This window comes from Channa argus, chromosome 20, assembly GCF_033026475.1.
Source record: "Channa argus isolate prfri chromosome 20, Channa argus male v1.0, whole genome shotgun sequence".
NCBI classification, from domain to species: domain Eukaryota; kingdom Metazoa; phylum Chordata; class Actinopteri; order Anabantiformes; family Channidae; genus Channa; species Channa argus.
In genome coordinates, this window is record NC_090216.1 from 1,882,399 (window position 1) to 1,907,033 (window position 24,635).

Genomic DNA, 24,635 nt, shown 5'->3' on the forward strand with positions numbered 1-24,635 from the left:
CTTTGCCATGCAAGACCCCACGTTGTCTATATTCATCAATTAGTAGCATTTTTGAGTGATTCCTTTATCCAACTATATTCTGCAAGTGTTATTCAAGGATCTTGATGACGACAGACGACGTACTACAAACTTGGAGATATTTTCAGCAATGGTAACAATTACTGTTTAAATCTGTGGGTTTGTTTTTGCTGTAGGACCCACATGTATTGGAACAAAGAGAAAAGAAAAATAATTATTGAGCCGTAAGTTGGAGTCGTAGCCTTCACCATCTTGGTTTCTTTCACTGTGACGAGCCTCACAGACTGATACGCAAAACCTGGTTAGGAGCTCAAATCCCATCAGCAGGGGGGAAAACAAATCCCGTGAGGAGCCGCGCATGTGCTACATACAAAGAATTCAGCGGGCTTTAACTTAAAGTCTGTGTCGGTGATTCTAATCCTGACTTTGTGAAGCAAAGGAGCGAATTATGAGAGACATTCTTTATCTGGAGGTTGCCTGTGGCATATGTTGGGCTAAAGCCAACTGAATCAGAGTGTTGGCACTGGCTGCTTTAGCCATGTTATCATGGATTTTATTAGGCAGCGTTGTTCCAGTTGGCCACAGGGATCCTTTACAGGTCACAGACATCCAAGGCATCTGTTTTAATCCTTACCGAGCAGTAGAAGAACCACACAGAATCACTAAAGCAGCGAAGCACCGGGATCTTTACTCCACACCTGACACATCTGGGGACATTTACTTCCATGAACAAACTCACACACACATATACACACTGACCTGCATCTCCTTGTCTCCATACTTGGATGGGTGTTTGCTGCCTTGGCTCTTTCGGCGCAGCTTCTTCAGCTCTGCCTGGCACTTCTCCAGACTCTCCCCTTTGCTCTTGTGCTCCATCTGGTACTTCTTGAGCGCAGCCTGTGGGGGGCAGCACAAAGTCAGCAGGGGCACAGCGGTGCTCGCATGTGTCAGCATCATACCGTCATCTCGAGTGGTCACTTTCAGCTTTACTGCCTGACTGGTGCAGCATGACTACTGCAAAAAATGTGGCAGATGATGCAGTGGGATTATGACGTGTTGGTTACGTCTGCTCCACCTCTCATTTTTACTGTTTTACTGTTCTTGATGACGTCTTTATTCGTAGTAGGTTAACAGTTAACTTTTGGCTGTTGCCTTTATGTGACACTAAGCTCCCAAAGCCAAATATGTCAATTTATTAAACAGTTACTTTTCTTTAGGAAAGAAACTTTGAAAGTTGCTAGATTTGTTGCTTTTTTCACTGATAAGGAGCAAACTGTGCACACAAACAGAGACTGACTTACTCACATTCACACTTTTACGTATTAATTAAATCTCAGCCTGTTGCAGTTATATAATAGCACATTTCAATGGTGATTAGTTTAACCATGCAGCACTAATTGACTCATCATCTCAAACTTTATTACAGCCCCACTATATCTAAAAAAAACAAAAAAACCCTGGTGTGCTACCAAAAGTTCTTATTGTCTACAAAAATATTGTAGTGCACGTTCACATGGGCCTAAGTCTTTCCCAGCATGCACTGAGGCTGGGATCACCAGTGTCACCAGTCTATCAAATGAACACAGTGTAAAAGAAGATGCAAATCAAGCTTTAAACTGTTATTTCATGGCTGTATGGATCATTTGCATTTGAGTAGCTCATGACTTCGGACTGTAGTGTTTCAGATGACATTCTTCAAAGAGCTTTCCAAACATGCTTCGTCTACAATAACAAAGTGTTTTTGGACTGATTCCAAACTACTGATCACCATAAATTAATCTGTGGATTTAAGTTGTTTTTTTCCTTTGTGCTTTTGTGAATCTCCTGATTTTCACAGAATGAGTCATAATTCACAGGGCAGAGTGGGAAGTAATTTATGTAACTTGCTGCAGTGGTTTGGATGAAAGCCGATGGGAAATTAGGGAGAGTGTGTGGATTCCGTCTCTGGCCAGTGATTTTATGCCTTATTTCCCCATAACTTCACTCTGCCTGATGTGGTTTCGTATTCAAGCACAAGACAGGTCAAGTATACGGTTACATAATTATACAGAGGATGACAACTTGTCACCTCCTTGAGCACTTACATTATGAGGGGTGGTCTAAATGAAAGGGAGTCATGAAATCATGAATAATCATTCAGGGAGTGTACAGTAACTAACAGTTCGGGGTTATTTTATGTCGTATGTTTGACATAAAAAAAGACACACGACAAGCAAAAAGACAAAAAAAAAATGACCACCTTCCTGCTCTTTTTGATCATTTTTTGGCTTTTGACCGACTTCCAAACAAGACATATTCACCTCAGCCACAGGCCCAGGAACCTCCTCACCTCCAAGGGCCCTGGGCCTGTGCCTGGCGAGCCCGTTCGGTAATACATCCATGAATGACACAGGTTCCATCCTTCATTGCAGGCAGTTTTTTAATTAGATCTGTGTATAGACCAGTCTACTTTATCACATGGAACATGATAGTAAAGAGCACTGTGCCTCTGTATAACGGTACATCAGGAAGGGAATCTTACATTCAGGTAGCGTGCATCCAGTTCGACCTTCTTCTCCAGCTCCGTAAGCAACTCATTGTGGAAAGATTTCAACTGCAAGACACACACACACACACACACACACACACACACACACACAAACCTCAAATACAATGCGACACAAAATAAACCAAACCTCAACATGTTACGCGTTACCGGATGATTGTTTATAAAAAGGCCCGTAACACTGCAGCGTTGTGGTATGTACAGTATTTGTGTTGCCATGGAACATGTCACACCCAAAGGATTAGGGGAGGAAGTCAACTTGTGGACTTGGTGCATGTGCAGTATGTGGTTTGCAGTGCGTGTAGGTTGAGAGGGCAAAGTTGAGTCAGGGAACTTCTACTGTACATTCTGAGAGTCTTCTGCTAGGGGCCACATTATGCAAATTATGTTAAAGATGAATCTAAAGTACATCAACTGCTGCATTCACTCTCAGGTTCCTCTGATCTACGCTTGAGGATGTAATATTTTTCTTAACTACTATCAGCAGGCTATTTGCGGAGTTTTTCTGCAAGAAATGCAGACACACATCGCGTGTGGGTCTTGCTGAAGAAGGTCCGAGTGTGGTTATCCAAGTTATGATATCTCTACGTCATCAATTGTGGAGGCCTCTGGAGATGAGGAGCATCTGCTCAATGTCTAATGTGTAAATTACACTGCTCCACAAAAAGAACATCACGATTGCGCATTGGATCTCTGACACCATTAACAGAATGGGGGAGAGAAGATGCAGTTTAAAATCTTCTTTATAACACATTGTGCATCAAGATTAAAGCCAGACTGATTCTGAATTTCCCACTATTGTTGCCACGATTGGCCAATTTACTGAAACTCAATGATGTTTCATGGAGCTAAGTGGAAAAATCAAGTCAGGCTATAAAAAGGTGATAATTTACATATCAAAATATCAGTAAACAAACATGAATGAAGTGGCTGCCTTCAGAAAGTAGAAACACACTAGAATCTACTCAAGACTGGGTCTTGCTGAGTATTAAATTATTTTGTGATGTGAAGACTCCAAAGAAACAGGACCACAATCTGTTTGGCTCCCAATTCATGACTTAAGAAGCACTCATTTTAGCGGCACCACCCATACCACATGCTCACCATCTCTTCAAGCTGGATCTGAATCTGTCTGTGTACTTCAGCCATCTGAAAGAGCACCTCCCCTGCAGACAAAAGACAAAGAGAAAAAACACAATAAACAAAAAGAGGGAAGGGGAGGAGGGAGAAAGAGAAAAAAAGTGATATTAAATCTTCTCAATGTCTGCAAGACCTACATTCATCGTGCAAAATAAACAACAACAACAAAAAAAGACCATGCAGCCAACACAGAACAGATGAGAGACAGGTGCATGGCGTCGAGGGCGGAGGAAGAGGCAATGGACAAGATGAACATCTGTCACGACGCTGACGGAGCAGAGACCAAATCAAAGGAACATGACAGAAATATGCAGCACAGACAGAATGAATGAAGAAATCTGCTAAATGTGTTGAATACTGAAATCAAGCTACTGTAAAATATGAAGGATTTTCTGTATTAGGGCCACTAGCGCTAGCACACAAGAAGAGCATGATAAATAAAAAGAAAGAAAGAAATCTTAATTATGTTTTATTATTGCATTAAGACATAATGTTGGAATACAACATAAGGGGGGTGTTGGGGGAAACACCAAAAAGCAGAACCCAGAAATAAGTTCAAAGATAAAAAAGAAAAACAGAAAAAAACAAAAAGACAAAAAAATAAGTCAAAAGTAAAGGATGATGATTCATGCAGCCAGGGAGGTACGTGTCATTTTAAGATACCTACATGCTGCCTCTTCTGAATATGCAATGCATTGTAAAAAAAACACAAAAAGGAACAAAAAGAACTAGTTTGAGCAAAGAACAGAGGGAAAGAGACCTGAAGAGACAGTGACGGATCAAAGTACCCTGAGAAAAATGAGACACGTGACAGGTTCTCACATGGAAAAACACTCAGACAGGAAGTTGGTCAGATCCTGCCCTCTATAAAAAAAAAAAAAAAGAAATTAAATTTAAAAAAAAGAAAGAAAAAAAAAGGGTGAATCTACAACAGACACTGGATTTTTCATGCTGACACTATTATCATAACCAAGTCAAATTATTGATACAAAGCTATGACAAAAGAGGTACAGTCTGTGTTAACCTGTACCCGAACAGTTGATTGATATATTGCATTACAGCCACCAAGTAATCCAGACATGCAAAAGCAGTTAAATATTTTCTTTATTATTAAATAATCAATTCTTTTCTTTAAAATCCAGGAAATTAAGCGATTAAAAAAGACCCCCAGTAAGCTAGTTAACATAAATGAAAGCAAACTGTACACAGCACTGTCGGGACAGAGATAATTCTTGAGATTCTTTTCTATGTTTTGGAGCTTTAGAAATTCTCAAATATTGATACCTGGCTCAGATATCCAGCATCGGTTGTGTTGGGTTAGTCTTACTAAGGTAAGACATTTCAAAGCTGAACAATACAACTAGAGAAAATGCCAGTGAGTTTATGATTTCTAATATTAAAACTGGAGTTCAAGAAGAACAAATACATTACAGCAAATTACTGTATATTAAAAACAAATTAAACTGAATACAGTATATGCAACAATGTAAGATAAGGGTTTATAGTACAATACATGCACACTGTACATGTACTGCAAAATCCTATACATTTATGTGTAGGCACTGACATTTACGGGGATACTATTCGTAAGATAAGATGAGGATTTGATTTAATATTGACACTCTCAGCCCACAGCATGTTATGTGAAGGAGCGCTCAGTGAGGTGGGTGGGTGTCTGCTGATGGACCTGTGGACACCGGACAGTGGACAGTCAGAGGGAACGCTTTGAGAGTGGGCTGTCTAAACCAGATTAATGGGCTTAATGGAAGTGCTGCGGTCATCGCGATGAGACTCAGATGCAGTAGAAAGGATTTAGGAAAGGTCGGAGCAGAAGGTGGGAAGGAAATCGGTCTAGTTTATTTAAGTTATGGTGTGTGGTGTAATTTTGCAGTGCTGAACTCGAGTATTTGCTCCGTTACACTGATGCGAGAGCTCACCCTGCTTCACACACACAGTATTTATGGGACTAAATTACGTAGGAAACAGAGAAACAAGAAAGCTGTGTCCAGAATGTCACACAATGCTCACAACAGCCATCTGCTTACAATAATGCGGCGATGGCTCTAACGGCGTAGAAATGCCGCAGGACAGGACATTAGGAGCAGTGAAGCAGATAAATGCACTGTCGTGTACTTTCGAGCTCTCCTTTGATTCTTGGAGGGCACCCAGCACACACTACATCCCATCCATTAATAAGCAGCCACTGGCCTTCAACTAGCTGTGGTGACCGGGCGGACTTCCGCCAGAGGACTATCTGCATTTTACTGAAACATTTGCAGTTGGGATGAACAGCTTTACTTTCTAAGGTTTCAATTAGCAGCCTCTCATTTTTCTTTCAGTCTCTTTTATATCTTAAATATCAAATGTGATTGTTCAATCCTGACTATTAGGACTATTCTGTCCAGACTAGAATCAGCATTTGCAATCGTGATTGAGGATAAAATGTCATTTGCCAAAACCAAACGTCTCACTTCCAATGGAAAAAGGTGACATTTGACTTTTCCCACTTGTTCTCTTCCTTTGGCAGGCGAAGGTTCAGCTACAGAGCTGCACCCTGAGAAATTCAATGTCACTTCACACTTAAGCAGATGGTCAGAGGTCACCCCTGCCACCAGCTCCTGCAGCCAAATGAAGCCATGCTGGTTTTTAAATGCTAATAATATTTCTGTTGATTACTTCCCATCATCATCATCATTTCTGTCAGTTCTGAAAACAAATAGTTACTTAGATATGAGCTAAACAGCCAAAACCAAAACTAATGGAGTAAAAACAACAGCAGTTTGACAATCAGAAAATAATGAGTTTGTTATAATATATTAAAAATAATTAAAGCTGAGTAATAAAGCCTAAATATCAAACAGCTGTGAGAAGCCAACAGGTCTGTATCTGTATGTCCTGAGTACAGTAAATTACTTTGTCCTGCTGGGTTTCGTCACCTGGAACATTCCCAAATTCCTGGATGTTTGTTTCTTGCACCCATCTAATCCAAAAACCTCTGCACCTTGCACTGTTAAATATTGGAGTTCTACCCCCAAGAACTAAGCTGCTTACCAATAATCAGAGCAACATCTGAGGCTTAGAGGGGAATAAAGCACATTGTTGTCCTCAACCAGGGTGCACAGGTCCAGATCAGCAAAAAAACAAAAACAAATTCGCAAATTGATATTAAAGCATCACTTGCTACTGCAAGACGGACCTGAGGTTTTTAAAGGTTGACCCTCATTAACAGTACCCACAACCCAATTAAGAAAAAAAAGGCACATTGTGGTTTTTCTAAATTGTCACAAGTCTGAGATTCAAAGGTTTAGAGCACATGTTGGGACTAAAAACAACAACAACAAATCACACTATTAAATTTGTGAATTATGACTTATGATCATGACCAAACGGGGGTAAAGTTCAATCTGAAAAACCCCACAGTGTGGCTGCAGGACCCAAGGCCAGTGCTCACAGCTGGGTTTATTGCCCCCCACTACTCTCGGCGTCACTCCCGAGCTCAGAGGGGAAGAAAAAAAGCAAGGCGGAGACGTTTTAAGAGCCCTGTGGAGGAGGCTGGTTTATGTAGTGTGCCTCTCTGCAGGGACTGTATTAAAAGGAGCCTGGAAGCAAACACAAGCAGCTCTAATCCCCAGGAAAGCTGCCGCGGAGACAAGGTGCTGCACAGAGATGCGTCCTCCTCAAAGCCACATGATTGACGCCTTCATTGTTCGGCTCTTCTGGGTCGTTAATTTCTCCTTGCTAAACACCGGCTGTGTCGACGTGCACGCAGACACGCTTTCCACAAAAGCAGATACAATGGCTGATTAGTGGTCACATTTCAGGCATCTACTTGACAACAGAGTGAAGTGACCGTGATGAGTTTTTGTCGCATTTAAAAACACTGTATCCACAGGCATCATCATGCTGCTCTGCTGCTTGTCAGATATTTAAGCTGCCCGTGTCATCGTGTTCCTCGTTATAAAATACCATAATGGCACAAACGCTGCAACTCGATGACACGTGTAACCACGGCATGTCATCAATGGGCTCTTCGTTTATTATCTTTACTTCTACAGTGTATTGAAAAGAAAAATTTTTCCATTTAAAAAGGGAATCTGGCTACAGAGGATTGATAGGAATGACTAGATATGCATAATCATTACAGGGCGGCACAATACAGGCTGATTACCCCAGACAGCAGGCACAAGCTGGAGAGAGTGGTGCAGGGCATGAGGGGTACGACAAAAATAAAAGAGGGTAGCATTTTGTGTTTTGACAAACACACACACACACTCTCCCAGCTGGTCAATACGATTTCTGGCCTCTAACTGGATCCCCGCGATGAGAAACGGGCGAGTAATGACTTTTTAAACTGCTTTTTAAATGATCCATGCCCGCAGCTGTTTGCCTTTATTGAGTTAGCACACCGAGTTGCAAAAGGCAGACAGGGACTATATCAGGCTGTAATAAGAACTGCAGCTTTTTTTTTTTTTCAAAAAGGTGCATTGTTTTAAAACGCGATGACAGACAAAGTGTGAGGATGCACTGACAGCTTCACACTAACGCTTACATCTTGCAAAGAGATGAGGTGCTACTAGGTTTGTTTTTTAATAAAAGCTGCAAAAAACTGCCTCACAATCTGTTGCTTTCTTTCCATTTTCTTTCTCTAAGTTTGTTCTGCCCATTTTTGTAATACAGAGTGTGTGTGTGTGTGTGTGTGTGTGTGTGTGTGTGTGTGTGTGTGTGTGTGTGTGTGAGAGAGAGTGAGAGAGAGCGTGAGCGAGCGAGCTCTGGATGTTTGGCAGCCTCTGTAGCACCTCAGATCACTGCCTTCACATTATTACAAGCATCATTAAGTCACCGTTTGGCTGAATCCCCTCATGAAGGGCACTGTGGCACCTCAAGGACATTTGATAGAGTCCAACACATTATTAGAGCCAAATTAAAACCCTATTACATTGATTTGCTGGATCAAACGCTGCACAATAAGTTCCTGATGTCTTACTGTTGACAGATGAATGTGACACTTGAGACAGAAACATGAAAAGCAGCGGACAGGTGGTGGAGGTTGTAGTGACGAAGGACGGGTGGGGGGGCGATCAAAGCGCTGGTGCTCGGGACTGTGCGCTCTGTTGGCAGCGAGGTTTTGATTTGACCAGAGACTCTGTGAAGGCTGCTAATGAGCCAGGAACACATCGCACTCCGTGGCTCTCTGTTCATTATGTGTCTCTCTTCTTTCTCCGTCCCAAACCTCCCTCACCTCACCTGGGGTGACTCAAAGACAGGGCCTTTCTAAGGGGCAGCAACAGTGAGTAAAAAGATAAATTGGAGCCACTCTGATGACACAAGAGTAGCTCCATCCCCGACCAGAGATGGGTCACCTGGATGACAGTTTACGGAATAAATATCTGGACCCTAGCAGGAGCCTAGTGGATGATCTCATTCTATTTAAATATCCTAGTATCACAAATTCGAGTCCGGGGGCTTCAGAATATTCAAATTATACATCTTCAGTTAAAGTGGTTAAAAATGCCTCGTCTGCCCCTGTAGTTTCATCCATCATGTGCAGTCAGTTTACATTGGCCCAAACTGCCCCTCACATGTACACAAGTTCTCCTGTAGTTAGTCCAACCACTTCTCTAGCCAAGTAAACATATGATGAGATAAATCATGTGTGTCCCTCTGGTTCAGACAAATTGTTCTACTTGGTTGCCTTAGTAACCTATGTGCTTAATTTAAATGATCTGCTTATAAACAAAACACTTTACATTGTTGCTTCTCATTTATCCACTGTCTCACACACACACACACACACAGATGGTGATGGCTGTCATGCAAGGTGGTCACTGGGAACAACTGTTCAGTTTCTTTCCCATTAATACTTCAACACGTAGCCCTGTGGTTCATGAACAACTGTCTTCCCAACTGAGCTACAGCTGCTAACCCGTCCAACTGTCCAAGTGACCCTTTCTGCAGACCTGAATCACAGTTGTGGGCCCAACTGCCCCTCCAGTTTACTCCACAACTGGTTCAACAGCACCTACGGCCAGGAGCACCATGCTGCACACAACACTAGCACACTAGCAAACATGGCAGGAATGAATAGGTTTTAGACAGAAGTTGGTAGTTTTGGCAGAAAAGACAAACATAGTGAGTGTTAGGTCAAGATAGTTAAGTGCTTAGGGAAAGCTGCCCAAAAGCATTCTAAAAAGACAAACTCCCAGAAAAAGTTCTAATATGACAGACACAAAACAGTTTAGCTTTGAGATAAAACCTGAACATGCAAATTAAAAGAACAAATCAACTCAAAATACTCAACTATCTAATGACATCACACCACCGCTCTCACTGTTATATCAATGCATTTAAAGACAAACTCCATCCAGTAATAATCAGTTTGGACTGTATTTACAGACTCGTAAATCAAATGATGGACATGGTAACCCAGGGCCTTTTACGCCAAGAGACGGTGAGATGACAAGGACGTGGTAAAATGGGTAAAAAGGGAAAGAAAATAAATCAAAGAGTGCTCCCGCTGCAGTTTCCCTCGATGCAGCATGAATGCTGGCTGAATTCAGATTAGGGTTAGTGCTCGGGTGAAAATTCAGCCTGTGCAAAAAAAAAAAAAAAACTGGGGGTCTTAGCGAGGTCATCAGTTTTTCCTCAAATTGAGCAGCATGAGATGTCGGGCAGACCCAGTCGGAGGTAAAACAAAAATCGAATATTGTGGAAGAATTTTCCTTAGAGAGTCTTGGTGACTCAGCAACAAAGTCCCGGTGTCACTGGGGACGCTGAGACACTATTATTGCTTTCATCTTCTGCAAGTGTTCATTTTCAGCTGCTGCCATCCAGCTGTGCAGCATGTGCAGAGCTTTAAACCACTTCTCCCCCAGATACCATGTAATTATTAGAGACAGATGAGGAGAAAATTATACAGTAAATTCTGTCGATGATTACTGAACCGCAGGAATGAAATTTTTGACCGGTCAGAACTACATTCGCCTGTGCTGTTGCTAATCAAGTTTGATATCTCTGCTTGTTCCCGTTTCAGAAAGCCTGCTATCTTTTTACACCATGTCTAATGAAGCAGAGAAATATCTCTGGAAAGGCAACACAGGCTTCTCAGTCATGTTCCTATGGCGTAATTAGTCAAAGGGTAATTGTTTCCCAGACCTCAAACGTGGCCATCAGAATTACCCTCAAATTGTTTTAATGAGATACGTGTCGTGTTCAGCCCTAAGCAACAGGAATGTAGGCGAGAGAGAGGAGAAATTGATGAGAAGAGGGATGGAACAGAGATTGAATTAGAGCTAAAATGTATAAAATACGTAGATACATTATGTCAATTCACTCATGTTGATGTCTTGCAGGAAATAGCTAGTAAGGAATGTCCAAGACCAGCAGGACTGGAAACATTAGGTGTGGAACTATTAGCACATACAGGAATCATTGATTTGTTCTAGACATATGGAACATGGGTTTGTCCTCAGTTAGCTGAGATTTCCTAATCTGATTCAGGGGTCTAAGGACAGAAGACATCATATGCTTCACAGCCTTCATGACAATTTCTGATACACAAATACAAATTTACATGGCTTGACCTAAAAATGAACAAGGAGCAGACACTGAGGTACAGGGGACCGAATCATGTGTCCAGACAAGCTCATTTCCCCCCCAGTGGAGCAATATCTGCCATGTCTCTGTCCAGACTTCACAGGAATGAAGACCAACAGCTGGCACTCCTGAGGACAGCCGCTGCAACAGTTGGACATGTCCTGTATAAAAATGAAGGCTTGAGTCAAACATGTACTGAAAAGACGTCCGTTTCAGCCACAGATCACATAAAGCGAAGCCAAAATGGATACTTCTCTTCATGCCTGTGCTTCCCCTTCAGGTTTAGCTGCCAGAGCACAAACCTGAGTGAATACCACCTCTGCCCAGATTTGCATTTGAATGGCGGAGCCCATATATGGTCAGAGAGGGGAACCGGAACTGCAGGAGCTTCCTATCTCCTCCCCCCCACACACACCTATGTCCATATTTAGTATGAGGAAGAAAGACGTTGTCGGCCGTTCTGACATCACCGACGAGCCATTTTTGGGCTGCACATCGAGCATCGTACTTCGTCTCTCCTCCTCCTCCTTCGGTCGAGGCGTTTCATCTATTTTTAGAAGTGTGTGCAGAGTCGGCGTGTTCTCCCAGGGCTGCCTGAGCTCCCACATCAATGCGGGGGTGTTCACAGACACACAGAGAGCAGTAGTGAAAGAGAAGAGGATGAGTGGGATGAAACGCCACTATGCCGTCGCAGAGGATCTGGAGAAGTGGTCATGTCGCAGAGCAGTTGTTCAAACTGACAGAATCATGTAAAATCAAGAATAAATCAATGAAACACAGTCCGACTTCCTTTCCTCTTCCTGTGCCAAGCTCTCAGTGCTACGTGGCATCAGCTGTGCTACAGTAAGTGACAACAACGTGCTCCAAAAACGTGTCCCCAGGAGTAGATGTGATGCAGCTTATTCTGGGCTACGAAAGTGGATTTTTATATTAATTACTCAGTCTGAGCAACCATGTGAGCTTGTACAGTACACAGTATCTGTGTCCCCATCCTTAAACCGTCCCCCTGTCTCTGCTGCAGCTAAAGTTACCCACCGAACTACCAAAGTGTTCCAGTGGAAGTTACAAGCTACAAATCATACACACAGGAAGTGTTCACTGCACAGCCATGAACATGTGGGTTTTCATGGGTGTTCTCTGCAGTTCATTCGGATGACTGCAGGTAAAACATCAGATTCAGGTGAACCCACAGAAAACATGTAAACCAGGAAACAAAGTAATTTATGTTAAGATGAAGAATTTAAAAGCCTTCGTTTTGCCTTTTTGACAAAAAAATGTAATGACAGTGAGTGTAATATTTCTATTGTGAAGCCTAGACACACACACACACACACACAGTATTTGTAGCAGCCTCAAATCTCGCTTTGTTTTCTATGGACTTCCCACCCTTTTTATTCCTAAGCTGCAAGGATATGCACTCATTTACACATCATAAGTCAATCACTGAATCAGGAGATTCCAACCGACTCGAACATGGTCCAAAAATCTATCACGACCTATGTAAAATTCATAGTTCCACCACAGTGTCAGCTAGTCTATAAACTTAAAGTCTATGATATATTAAAGCAACAGCTTCAGTATCATTTGGATGGAACACTGACTTGCAATAAGCAGAACAGTATCTCTGGCATTGCTGCTTGGTGCCCGGATCATCTGTTACTGCACTTGAAACTTTGAATTCGCTTATTGCGGAAACTGCATTAACACTTTACGATAGCTCAGACCCACCAGGTTGCTGTAAGACGACTTGATATTATCTGTGATGTTGTGGGAGCTGATTTTTCACTAGTCTAGTGCTTCCTCGACCTACGTGATGTTCTTCACTGTCTCCATCACCCTCAGAGTCTCAAACCAATCTCTCAGTCTCCTCCTCGTTTCTCCCCTTCCAATCACGTGGTGACGCCATTAGATGCTCTTCATCGTAATGCTCCAATTAATGACATTGTTTCAACAAGTCCAGTCATGAATGGTTCGAGCAGTTTAAAGTCAGACCCGGTTAATTCTGCTCCGCCTCCCTGAATAAAACCCAGTTAAATGAACTATCACAGGTAGTGATGATGCCTCACAAACACACACACCCCCTTTTGTGTGGCTCAGTGATCACGGACATGTGCAGCCACATGGATTTTGGATTTGTAAAAGCTCCTAAACCTAAATTATGATTTAACAATTTCCCCTCGTAAGGTAATTTGGATTTTCTCGGATCATTTGCTGATACTCAACACAACTAAGACAGAAGTATGCTGAAGCCCTGTCTAAGCGATTTCCCCCTTTCAGTCTTCACAGACCACAGCTGCTCTGAGCCCTGCTGCTAATGCGGAGATGGCATTAATCCATTTTGCTCAGCGTAGTCTGTCCTTTCACTGGAGGCGAGGGAGGTTCTGCTGAGTAAAGTGCTGTTGAGTCATGGCTACAGGAAAAAAATGAACAAATTTGAAAAGGAGCACAAACCAGGTAACCCAAAGACCCCACGAACAGAAAACTACAGAAGCCAAATAACATGAAAGGTGGAACCAAGCGGATGGAAATGGGGATGTATAGATGGATGCTAAAGTATCCTGTTAAGAGACTGTGCAGCAACTCAAACTGCTTTTTTTTTTAATGTGCCATTAAATGCAGAGTTAATGTCTTTTGACATTAACTCAACATTATTAATGAAGAATGAGGGCGAAGATGTAACGGAATCATTTTTTAATGTTGAGTTTTGCAACACAAATAATGGTCTTGCAAATTCACTTTTCTTATATATTTGAATACCAAATTGATTATTTAGGATGAGCCACAGGCTTGTGCATTTATTAAAGCTGCAGAATTACAGCAGCGAGCAGGAGAAACTGTGTAACCCAAAGTGGCTGGAATGAAATTGCTGTGCGATGCAATGAGCTTTTCACAATTCACACTCAGAGGGCACACAAGCTCCAGTAGGAGGCACCAAAAAAGGTCTCCCAATGAATAATGAATGTGGCTTCAGGTCCTCCTCAGTCTGCTCCAAGGTCCCCGTTTTATCCCCCTCAAACTCACTCTTACCTCTGCTCTGCTGTTTCAGCCCACACCTACTCACACGACAGCAGAAAGGAACTAACGCACTCCTCACACTCATGGACATGTGACTGGGTCAAAAACGATAACGCAACTGTTGCAGAGACCCATCTTAGTTCACACACACACACACACGTGTTCCTACCTGTGCATCTGCTACAAATGGACTCTAGTCACGCACATTGCACTATTTTTAAGTCTTTAAGGAGCAGAACCTAATCCAACCAAAAACCAGGTAAAACACTGAGGGAGCTGTTAAACCGTGTCTCGTGTCCAGCTGGAAGCTGTATGGTAAATTAAGTGAAGGCATGAGAATAGAAAGCAAATCCACATTGCCATGTGTGCAGCTGTGAATTTCAAAATCCAGACACATTTGTAAATGTATTATTCCCTCACAGCAGAGCAATATGAAAACAACTGGAAAGCCTTTATCTTTCTGATTGGGAACAACAAGAGATTAACCAAACGGGCCTGCTGGGACCGACATTCAGAATTAATTCGTCCTAAATCAGAACACCTTTATAAAGTGGGGATGATTATAAAGTAATGAAGTGTGGTAAAAGGCAGACTAATCTTCTGTTTAAGATTCAAACAAACAGTCTTGAAGCCCTTAATTATTGAGGGAAAAAAAAAGGCAGTGCGAGTGTGTGTTCAGTTTTGTGATTGTCATCAGCTGCCTTTGCTCCACACCACAAGCCATACCCCTCCACCCCACCAGGGGCACTACAGCCACTACGAGGACTCACCAAGATCCTTAGAGCCTTGACTTTCGCTGGCCATCTCGCCCATCCGCACCAGAGCGTCGAAGTAGCCCTTTGCAGCATATGTGACACCTGGAAACATGGAAGCATTGGGCATCAGATCAAGGGTGCGGAGTTGAAATTGATGTCTTCTTCAGCTCTGCAACCCTCCCCTACAGCCCCTCCCCCCAAGAGAGGTCAAGTTGGGCATGGGAAATAAAGAGCAAGGCGGAAATGGAGACCAGGCGGGAAAAGATAAAGCTCTATGGAAGCAACTACAGCAGACAGAGAGTAAGCTATAGAAAATACAAGCGCCCTAAAAATGAAAGAGGTGAACCTCTGTAAAAATCACAGAAAAACTATATTCAGACTTGCTCTTATTGCCATCTAGCCATGCAAACAGTTCAATTCTACCTCCAGAACGTCTGCCACCACAAGGACTGGATTTTGGTAGCTGGAACCATTTTGCGTCCAGTTTTTGGTTGGCAAAAATATTATTACAAAGAGCCCTGCACATTTAGGCAACAGGCTTTCAGTAACAACAGTGGTGCGGAACATCGATGGCCCCTGCAAAAACAGCTAAATCCACAAGTAATGTCCAATAGGACCCCTGTCTAGTCTAGATCTAGAAGCGCAGACATCGAGTGCAAAAACAGTTCCGCACTAAAGGCTTTGGTGGAGGGGATATGATATGATTTTATAACTGAGTTTAAAAGCTTATCGGACATGTAGACACTGACCGGGGTTTATATGCTGTAGCTATGACAGGATTCTACGTTTAAGGACTTACAACTGCAGCACTTAAGCTACTGTATGCGTCATGATAAATTTAGATTTGAACAGAAAAAAGAAATCCTGCATTTACACTTGTCACTGAATATTGTCCAAACTGATGTTCACCGTCATTTCACAGGAGATGTCCCTCATGTGTAGTTGACCGGCCACGATTTCACCGAGTGGAGCAGTTTGTGATGCATGGCACAGATGAACAAGCTAATCCAGGCTGCAGACTGATAGACACTAAACTTAAACAGAGAGGACTCAATGCTGGTTTTAGTATCCGATTGCATACAGTGTTCTCAGGATAGTCGTTTGTGTCGGCGATCGACGCTCTGAGCCTTTAGAGTAGAAACCCTGACGATTTGATTTTTAATGCCTGAAGCAATGACGTAGTATATAAAGTAAAAAGTGTCATTGGGAGGTGGACAGGGATGCTACAACAAGACACAGGACCTTTCCACAGGAGACCAGGGTTTGACGATGTGCGCTTTGATGAGGAGCGTATGACGGCTATGACTGTTTACTATGGCCACTAGAGGCTGCCATTTCCCCAGAAGGCAGTGGGTAGTAACAACCTATTGAACCACAACTATGCACATTAGAACTGATTCAAATGGAGAAGGGGTCTAAATGCAAAGGTGTCTGAACATTCCTTATACCAATGTCCATGGAGAGTAATGAGTCAGTATTTAAAGCAGGTATAATGGCGTAAGTTAAAAGATATGATACAATTTTATGTCGAGCAAGTGTAGGGAGTGATAAAATTAGATGCTGTCAAAGATTATTGTTGAAGTTATGTTATTTAAAGCATTTACATTGCCAAATACCAATAGGAGTATGCACAAGCAGAATGTCTAAAATCCAGTACCATGGTAGCAGGTCTCTATTTGAAGGCATTAAAGAAAAAGAAACAAACAAAAAAAAAAAAAAGTTTCCACAGCAATTATGCCAAAGCTCTCTGCAATTCAGCCGACATTCTCTGCAGTGCCTTGTCACGACAGCCAGGGACACCAGCTGAGACCTAACGATGATTTAGGCCTTCAGAATGTGGACAAGACGGCCTCAAGCAGCGGCAACTACGAATCAAAGCAGGTCAGGGGTCAACTACACAGGGACTGACAGCCACAATGACAGAGGACGCACGTCCAGTCGGGTGATGCATATGGATGAGGGCTAAGTTTATTTGAGGAGTCAAGTTGATGGGTGCTTTGAACTGTCAGAACACTCGTGCAGTATACACCCAGGAGATGGAAAATGACAACGCAGTTATACCTCCACATGAAAAACAATCTATTCTGAGTTCACATCTAGTTGTTTTCGTGACACAGCTGAGCTAAGCCCACTGATTTTCAAGTTATTGTTCAGATAATGAAGACTGTCTAGTTGCTCGGTGTGTAAACATACAATCTCATCTCTTCAGTTTCAGAGGCTTCCAGAATAACTTGGCCTGCTTTCACATCTTTATCAAATCAGCGAACTGAGGCAAAAGCCGGTAAATCTTCACAACGCAGTGCAACCATCCTTGGTAAGGTACACCAGAAGGAAAAGCTGCAACCCTTTTGCCTTTTCTTAATCCTGGCTTGAGTTAAGCCTAGGTGGGACACTGGAGCGTGAGGGAGCAAGGCTGAGACGGCTGGGCGAGCACAGCTAATTTAATCGATGTCCGGAAAAATCCCAGCCGGGGAGTTAGAGCGGGAGCCAGGTGAGAAAGCATTAGCTTGAGGAGACGCTTTGCTTGTCGGTCAGCTGAAAAGTGACAGGAAGGTAGGAGGGTGGGAGGAGAAAAAGCAGGAGGGTCTGCCTGTAAAGAGGATTAGAACAGTGATATAAAGCAGATACAGTGCAGAGTGTCAGTGCAACTGAGACAAAAGCAGGAAAGAAGTGCACGCAAATTCTCCCACAGCAAGACTCTCAACAGCAGTTAGAACTGGGTCAGGAAGTTTTTCAAAGGTCTGTTCATTGCACAACTGTAGTGTGGACCTGGGGATCAAAGCGAAAACACCACTGATTCATCACAAATCATTTGTAGTATCCATCAAGGAAAAAGCCCTGGATCACGTTTCTACAATGTGAGAATTTGTCCTCCTCCGTTTTCGACAAACACTCTGCTCTATGGGAAACAGTCCACTGCCGTCTACTAGTTGGTGAAATAGTTGGACGGTTACCGGATAATGCAAAGCACATTTCCAGAAAAGGTGGGATTTACATATTTGGAATCTGTTTTTTGATTGAGATAGTTGTAAGACAGCATATCAAATGTTGAATCAGCAAAATCTGATTGTTTGGGGGGAAAAAAAAAAAAAAAAAGTTGTGTAATACATAGAGTTAAGTTACACATCAGTGAAGGCTCCTTTAATCAGTCCCTACAGTTAGTCACAGGCGACTGAAAAAGCTTTTCATGACATAAATGAAATTATTTATTTATTAATGAAAATGCATGTTGCAGTGTTAGGTTTTAAATTTCGGTTACATTGATTGTGGCTGTTGCAACATTGTAGCATTCTGCGTTAATTAGTCCGTCCAGAAAGTCGGAGACAGCGACGAATGCTGCCATTTGTACACGTGTGTGTTTTTTCATGGAACGTGTTGCTTATTACAGCAACACAATGTCAAACCACGTTCTGCACGTATTTCAACAACATGGCTCCACAGTAAAAGAGCTCAGGCGTTAAGTTAACACTGCCCGCAGTCTGGACCTCTCACATATCAGACAAGAATAGGAAAAAAATCCAAATTCTACATTTCAGATGTGTATACTCTACAATTAAAAACAGATTCCATTATTTTAAAACTATTGTGTTGAGTTTTTATTTATTCCAACATTTTCTGGAAATTGGAAATATAATCATTGTTTGTACATCTTTCTGAAGTAAAATTCTTCAGTTGTAACAAATTTTACAGTACACACACACACACACACACGCACACGTAACCCACTTTTAACCTGCGATTCAAACTACCAAATAAGTGCTTACTGGGTTCTCACACATGTATCCTCTGAAGTGAGATGATGTCAGTTTCCTGCAAACAGTTCCTGTCTGCTATACAACAAACTAAGCCACAATAGACATTTTAATCAAGGCGAAACGTTTGCCAAGCACCACAAATCAGACTCGCCACCATCCAGCCAAAGCCCAAATACTTTCAGACTCAAACAAAAATCAGACCAAATCAGCTCCTCGGTCCACAGGGAGGCAAACCTGCCGCCTTAGTTCCACTTCAAAACCAGAAGCGGCAGTGGCATTTATCCCGTGACAATGGAAGCACACTGGGTGCCCATCCCTGTTCTACTCTGCCTCTGTGCCGCAGCCTGGCATTGATGAAGTGTAATCCGCAATCAGGGAGTCGCGGGGCTATTTATAGCCTTATTAGGCAGGACTGAGGCGTCCTTTATTGGGCTGGTGGGCCGCACAGTCTTCCCTACATTTCTGCTCCTAGCATACGAGGGAGACCCCTTCTCAGCACTGTGCACACAGCATAACACGCATGGCTGCTGCACTGCTGAAAGTAGGATCCTAGTAATGTTCTTCCTGCAGAGGGACATGCATGAGAGAGGAAAAGAAGATTCCACATCAGTAAATAAGCTTGAATTGCTGGAAGGCCTGACTCAGTGCTTGCATGTGCTCCAGTCTGTAGGTCTAAGAATTTCTGGCCTAATGTGGATGCATGAAATAGCGAAATCAACACTGAAGGGGGTCACTGTCAAAGTCCAAAAAGCAGTGATAAGCTTCAGTTTTAAGTCAGGAAGTAAGTTGGAATACTTTCTCTTAGCCTCTCTTTTACCTCGTCTTGTTTTATTTTTACCCCGGCTTGTCCTGGATACCAGCTCCATCCGTTCTCTTTTCCTCGGCCCCACTGGGAGCCCTGGTATTCTTGCGACTCTGCCTGTTCCACTTCCCATTGGCTTATGCTCCACTTAGTTTCCCCAAGACATTTCCAGTGCTTTGTCTTTAACCTTGAGCAACTGCTGCATCTACACCTCAATCTCTGGCTCTCTCTCTCTCTCTCTCACACACACAGACCATGCAAACCCTGTGAAGCCACAAAAAGCAAAAGGACAGTAAAGGTAGACATTTAAGACTGATGAACTGGCGCTTAAAAAGGCAGACACGAGAACATGGACATCACATCACAGAGGACCAGAGGACATCAACCCCATAGTAAAATCTGACAAGCAAATCTCCAGTACTGTCTCTGCAGGAGATGTCCCTGTTGTGACAGCACTGGCTTTTCAAGTATGAGGATTCTGGAAAGGCTTGATGTAGATGTCAAAAACTAGAAAACGGCTTGATTTCAATGTCATCACTCTTTCTCCTCAAGGAGGAAATAAGAGCAGCTCCTAGTATCAGGTCATTTGGCCCTCTGTCTGGACTACTGGACAGACAGAGAAGAGAAATGAAAAAAGGACACAGACGGAACAAAAACCCACGAAATGTTTGTTGTACTCACTGTTGAGTGCCTTCTCGTAGCTTTTTGCCATGGCTATGAAGTTCCGTAAGCAGGGGTTGAACTGCTCCATGATGGACTGGAAAAAGAAGAGACAACAAAAAACAGCAGGTTTGATTAAAAGATACAAAGAGTGACATGAGCTACAAAGGCAGCGCACCAAACTGTACTAGGACAAAGTCGAGCACAGTCGTCCACACTGAGCCAGATGAGCCAAGCATGAGGGAGACGGGTGCAGTGTGAATTCATTTCAAGCTCGCAGCGAGGACAGGAGGGACGGAGCAGAGCAGGACAACAATGGCAACGAAAGACAGAGCAAGTGTTTGTTGGGGTGGGGTTTTTTTTTTTTTCCCCCCCCGCATTACCTCTCACCTTCCCTGCTGTCTCTATCTAAATAAAACCTCGGTTTTGGCCCCAGACTCCCTCAGCCCAGCGGCAGACCTGGATTCATCACTGCTTTCCTTCATCTCCCTCACACTCACTGAACCCAGGCACACTGCTCGTGCTAATTGCTTCTTTTTTTTCCCTTCTTTTTTTTATTCTGGGTCGGTTCACCAATGTTATAACTAGTTAGACAAGTTTGTCAAATTCTATAAATTAAAAAGCAAAAATATCTGAAATATATCTATATACATCTATACACCTACTGTTAGAGACTTAACACCACTTACAGGCAATTGAAGTCAGTTGCAGTAAACAGAAATATGTAGAGTTTGCAGATTAAGGTGGATAAATAAATGGTGTAAAAGGTACATTTAATCTTTTTTTAAACCATGTGTTGTAGCACATAATTTCAAAAAGAAAGGAATCTTTGTGACTGGAGCGCTGCCTAGCTGGATGGCTAAGGTGCAGCCCAGGTAACTGCAGCCTCCCTATGAATTTTCTCCACTGTATTCACCACATGAGCTCCAACTTTGTGCTGCTTCAGCAGTCAGCAAAGCGACGTGGGGCTTTCCTGCTCTCACAATTCATTTATTGGTGATCGAAGCAATAAATGAGCTCCAATCCAGCTGATTTATTAGAGATGGAATAGAAGAGATGCTTCCAGAAACTGGTTAAATGTCTTTGTGACTTCAACTTGGTACCAAATTGGCCACATCCAGTGCAAAACCCGTGTTAGTCAGCACACAAGCAGCAGAGTGTGTCCATGTCCAGAATACACACCCAGCAGAGGCCTGAGCACTTGTAAACAACTGAGGGAAAAGACAAGACGACACATAATGAGTTTTACTGTCCATCTCTGCAGTGACTCAGCCTCAGCCACCCTTTCATTTCTGCTGCATCTCCAACAAAACCCAGTGATTTAAAAACAAGCAGTTCTCTCTCTCTCTCCTTTGACTTTTTTCCAACTTTGAAAAGGCAGGATTGTTAGATAAGCAGCAAAGGACGAGAGCAGAGAGAAGGTCAAGGGAGTGAGGGACGGGTGGAAGGAAGAGGAGGATCCAAGATGCAGCAAATATGAGGTATTTAACAATTCAGTGACTAACAAGCAGCTTTTGAATAATCACAGTCACACAGCACTGGTGACGTTAGACAAATTCTGCAGCACGGCCTGTTTATTCAAACTACAAAAAAATAAATAAATTGAAAAAAAGAGATTAGTGGATTTAGTCATGTGGATGAATTAAATCCAAATGAACTTTTTGTATTTTGAGTTGTCCTAACAGTGTTAATCCCAAAGGGAACGAAGAGCGTGAGAGTTCAAACTGCACGATGGCATCACAGCTTATTAGTGCCACAAAGCTCATACACAAGTACGGAGGCATCTTTTAAATAAAGTGACAGTAACGGAGCTTGGAGCTTCTAATCAAACAGTTAGCAAGCTTACTGGCTCACAGGCTCGTTAGTGTACCTCTCTACTGAAAGACACAAGCCAAAGAACAATATGCCAGGGAGCAGTGCACGGCACACTACTTAGATAAACAGAAGCTCGGGGAGATAACCGACTAGATCTCAACTACCTGGAACCACATACTCTGCGGAGAAAGTGATGAATTTTCCCCAGGCCACAGCCCCAGATGCACAGGGAACAGACAGGCACAAATGACAAAGTAGAGACACGTGAGTCAACTTAAAAAAAGAGAAACAAATTATTTAAAAATCTGGAAAATGCCCAAAATAGGACAAACAATGATTAAAATGGCAAAATGGCCATTAAAAGATGGAAAAGGATCCTGAGGACATGAAAATACCACCATAATTAGCCTCATTTGAGGTTGTGTTGTGGACCTCAGGCTGAAGCAGGCTTTACTTCAGGGGAAGGAGCACAGAAGGAACACCACAAAGGAGGACACAGATAATGGAAGACAGAGCATGAGGCACACGGAGAGGAGGGTGGGCTATATCTGGGGATGACAGTTTTTCACGGATGCTCACTACAAGGGACGACACCCGCAGGCTGACGCACAACAGTCACCTTGGTGCACAAACTTCAAAAAAGAAAAAAAAAAAAAAAAAAAAGGAGGAGTCAGGAAGTAGGACATGACAACAGAGGGGTGCAAGAAAATGGGTTAACTGCCCAGTGAAGGGAGGCAGCCGACTTCTTCAAGGAGGGAATCAGGTGGGAAAAACACAAAGAGCTTAGTTCAGGGAGAGAAGTGGGACATGGACTGAACCGGAGCCATGATAAATTCATCACATGTGGAGAAGGATTGTGATCTCTGTCAGCCTGACGCTGATTTAAGCTCATTTCTAGATGGAAAACTGGTTGTTCCTCTGATGGAAAGCACCCTGCTGGGGATTCTGAGGGAAATTTTCTAACTGCTGTGCTGCCACAAAATGTGATGCCATAATTACCAAGTACACACACACAAACCTTTTTATACCCAGCTTCTCCTCTCTCCTAGCTGTTCCGTCTCGGGGTGTATTTTATGTTACATAAGGTGTCGGCTGCTGAACAAACCGAGTCAGAGGAAGCGCTCTGGCAGCAGTAATCTCTGCCGTAGATGTACCAGCGCTTGGCAGAAAGAAAGGGACGATCAACAAAAGAATAAAAAAATAGAATATGGAGAGCGGCCCGGTTTGCATGTCTGAATAAACTAAAGCCATGCAGAGAGGAGCAGGGAACGTCGCTGTGACTGTGTGTGTGTGTTTTCATGCCAGTGACTGACTGATGAGGTGTGTTATGTAATCAACTGTCAGACAGGTCCAGCTTCACGGATCACATTCTTCCACTGAGTCGGTGTTGGTACAATAGTTTTAGTGTTGCACATGTAGCTACTGACATGTAAACACACACACACACAAAAAGGTGTTAGGTGAGGAAAATGAGTCTTTATAAAACATTTGCTTGAGTAGAAGCATTTAAGATTGAAGAGAATAAGCCAAACTCCCCAAAGCATCGTGACTCGTGTGGTAGCCCTGGTGAATAAAGGTAATGGAGACACCCAGTAAAAACCAAAGACCAGGACTCAGCACTCACTTTTCTTCTTCTATTGTTTAAGGGTTGAGCATAGTCTCAACTTCCAATTACTGGTCTCAACCATCTAAAAAGTGTATTTCTTAGGTCGGGACTGTGGTCTGAGGCACTGGATCTGGACTAAACAGCCCGTACTCAGACTCACACCAAGCCACTGGACCAGGCTGCAGTCACCTGCACATGCCGATGTTGAACTAATTCATCCGCTCTTCTCTCGTCACAACATACCCATACGGTTTAGGGGGTAGTTTAATAGGATCACTGACTTGGCCGGTCCTGGCTTAATCCACACTCAATCAGTTGAGCTTGTTCTGTCAGCAGGGACCGAGGCTGATTAGCATTCCACTGAATGAAAGGCCACATTTGACTGAATGCATGGGAAATGAGAGGGATTACCGAGAAAACGCTCCTTTGTCTCACGGTGCCCGTGTGCTTTGGTCATGTGCTTTAATTCACTCGCTAATCACCCTCGTCAATTAAACGCCAAAACTTGCTAACAATGGGCAGATTGTCTTATCACGTTGCAGCGTGAACGGGTTTCACCGCAGACAAACACCAGTAAATGTTATCAGGACGCCAAACTCCAGCATATTAAAACCCTTCATATTATCTTTGTTTAAACAGTCAAGCTGATACAAACAATGAACGAGATACTGAGTGATTTCTGTTTAACGAGCGCACTCTGGAACTATCCACACACGATGATGCAGTTTTTAAAATCGAACAGGAGCAAACAAATGGCAAAGCAGAGTCAATCACAGATCACTTTATAATCTACCATGAGGCATCTTCACACAGCTCAACATCAATCCCATTTAAGGAAAAAAAAAAAAAAAAAAAAAAAAGGGGATCAGCCACTTCATCTAAGAAGTAAGAAATGAATAGTCTAAATTAACTTGATCCTCCAAAAACACTC

At 42.8% G+C, this 24,635-nt stretch overlaps 1 protein-coding gene across 11 annotated transcripts in view; it reads right to left on the minus strand.

The window, feature by feature from the left end:
- baiap2b (BAR/IMD domain containing adaptor protein 2b) overlaps positions 1–24,635 on the minus strand; it is a 57,530-nt gene that overhangs the window by 21,267 nt on the left and 11,628 nt on the right. For 8 of the 11 annotated variants that reach the window (XM_067488446.1, XM_067488445.1, XM_067488456.1 and 5 more), the window contains exons 2-6: positions 20,305–20,380; positions 15,082–15,168; positions 3,668–3,729; positions 2,540–2,611; positions 778–915 (exon numbers count right to left, since the gene is read on the minus strand). In XM_067488446.1, coding sequence (XP_067344547.1) covers positions 778–915; positions 2,540–2,611; positions 3,668–3,729; positions 15,082–15,168; positions 20,305–20,380 — 435 coding nt within the window. The remainder of the gene's footprint in view (positions 1–777; positions 916–2,539; positions 2,612–3,667; positions 3,730–15,081; positions 15,169–20,304; positions 20,381–24,635) is intronic. The other 3 variants (XM_067488447.1, XM_067488448.1, XM_067488453.1) reach the window with 3 other exon arrangements.